Source organism: Octopus bimaculoides, unplaced genomic scaffold (assembly GCF_001194135.2).
Source record: "Octopus bimaculoides isolate UCB-OBI-ISO-001 unplaced genomic scaffold, ASM119413v2 Scaffold_212838, whole genome shotgun sequence".
NCBI lineage: Eukaryota > Metazoa > Mollusca > Cephalopoda > Octopoda > Octopodidae > Octopus > Octopus bimaculoides.
In genome coordinates, this window is record NW_026385773.1 from 7644 (window position 1) to 8623 (window position 980).

Sequence of the window (980 nt, forward strand, 5' to 3'; positions counted from 1 at the left end):
TTTAAGAAGGTGGTGAGCTGGCAGAAACGTTAGCACGCCGGGCGAAATGCTTAGCGGTATTTCGTCTGTCTTTATGTTCTGAGTTCAAATTCCGCTGAGGTCAACTTTGCCTTTCATCCTTTCGGGGGTCGATGAATTAAGTACCAGTTACGCACTGGGGTTGATATAATCGACTTAATCCATTTGTCTGTCCTTGTTTGTCCCCTCTATGTTTAGCCCTCTGTGAGCAATAACTAAATAAATATTTTAAGCAGAAACGTTAGCACGCCGGGCGAAATGCTTAGCGGTATTTCGTCTGCCGTTACAATCTGAGTTCAAATTCCACCGAGGTCGACTTTGCCCTTCATCCTTTCGGAGTCTGCGTCTGCCACATCCCATGCCTGTTATATATATATATGTTAGACATTTTGTATGATATGAAGTTCGTTTCTATTGTTATAAATGTAAAGTATACCTCCAAATAATACCGTTTATTTGTCTCTGAATTCAGATGTCGGCGTTCGTGGCTGGAACAAAGCTAGTTTAACTTCATACCCCATGTACCCACCCTGGAGGACATCAAGACTGGACCCACCCCCTCATGTCCTGCCTGAAGGTAAGCACATTAATATAAACCGTACACGTTGTAGTACCTCGTAGTTCCCTTAGTGGGTGGATGAATGGGCCAGTGTGAGGGTGTACGGGTGGTGTGGTGTAATCCTCGTTGGGTAGATGTATGTTGTCACATACACACATACACTCGTACATCTCACACATCACACACACACACACACTCTTACATCTCACACACACACACACTCTTACATCTCACACATCACACACACACACACACACACTCTTACATCTCGCACACACACACACTCTTACATCTCACACACACACATACACTCTTACATCTCACACATCACACACACACACACATACTCATACACCTCATACATACACACACACTCAAGCAGACACACGCTCATACACAACAC

General features: G+C 44.3%; 1 protein-coding gene across 1 annotated transcript in view; it reads left to right on the plus strand.

The window, feature by feature from the left end:
- LOC106882493 (zinc finger protein 211) overlaps nucleotides 1-980 on the plus strand; it is a gene marked incomplete at both ends in the record, with an annotated part of 10354 nt that overhangs the window by 818 nt on the left and 8556 nt on the right. The window contains one exon of the mRNA XM_014933188.1: nucleotides 491-595. Within this exon, the coding sequence (XP_014788674.1) occupies nucleotides 491-595 (105 nt within the window). The remainder of the gene's footprint in view (nucleotides 1-490; nucleotides 596-980) is intronic.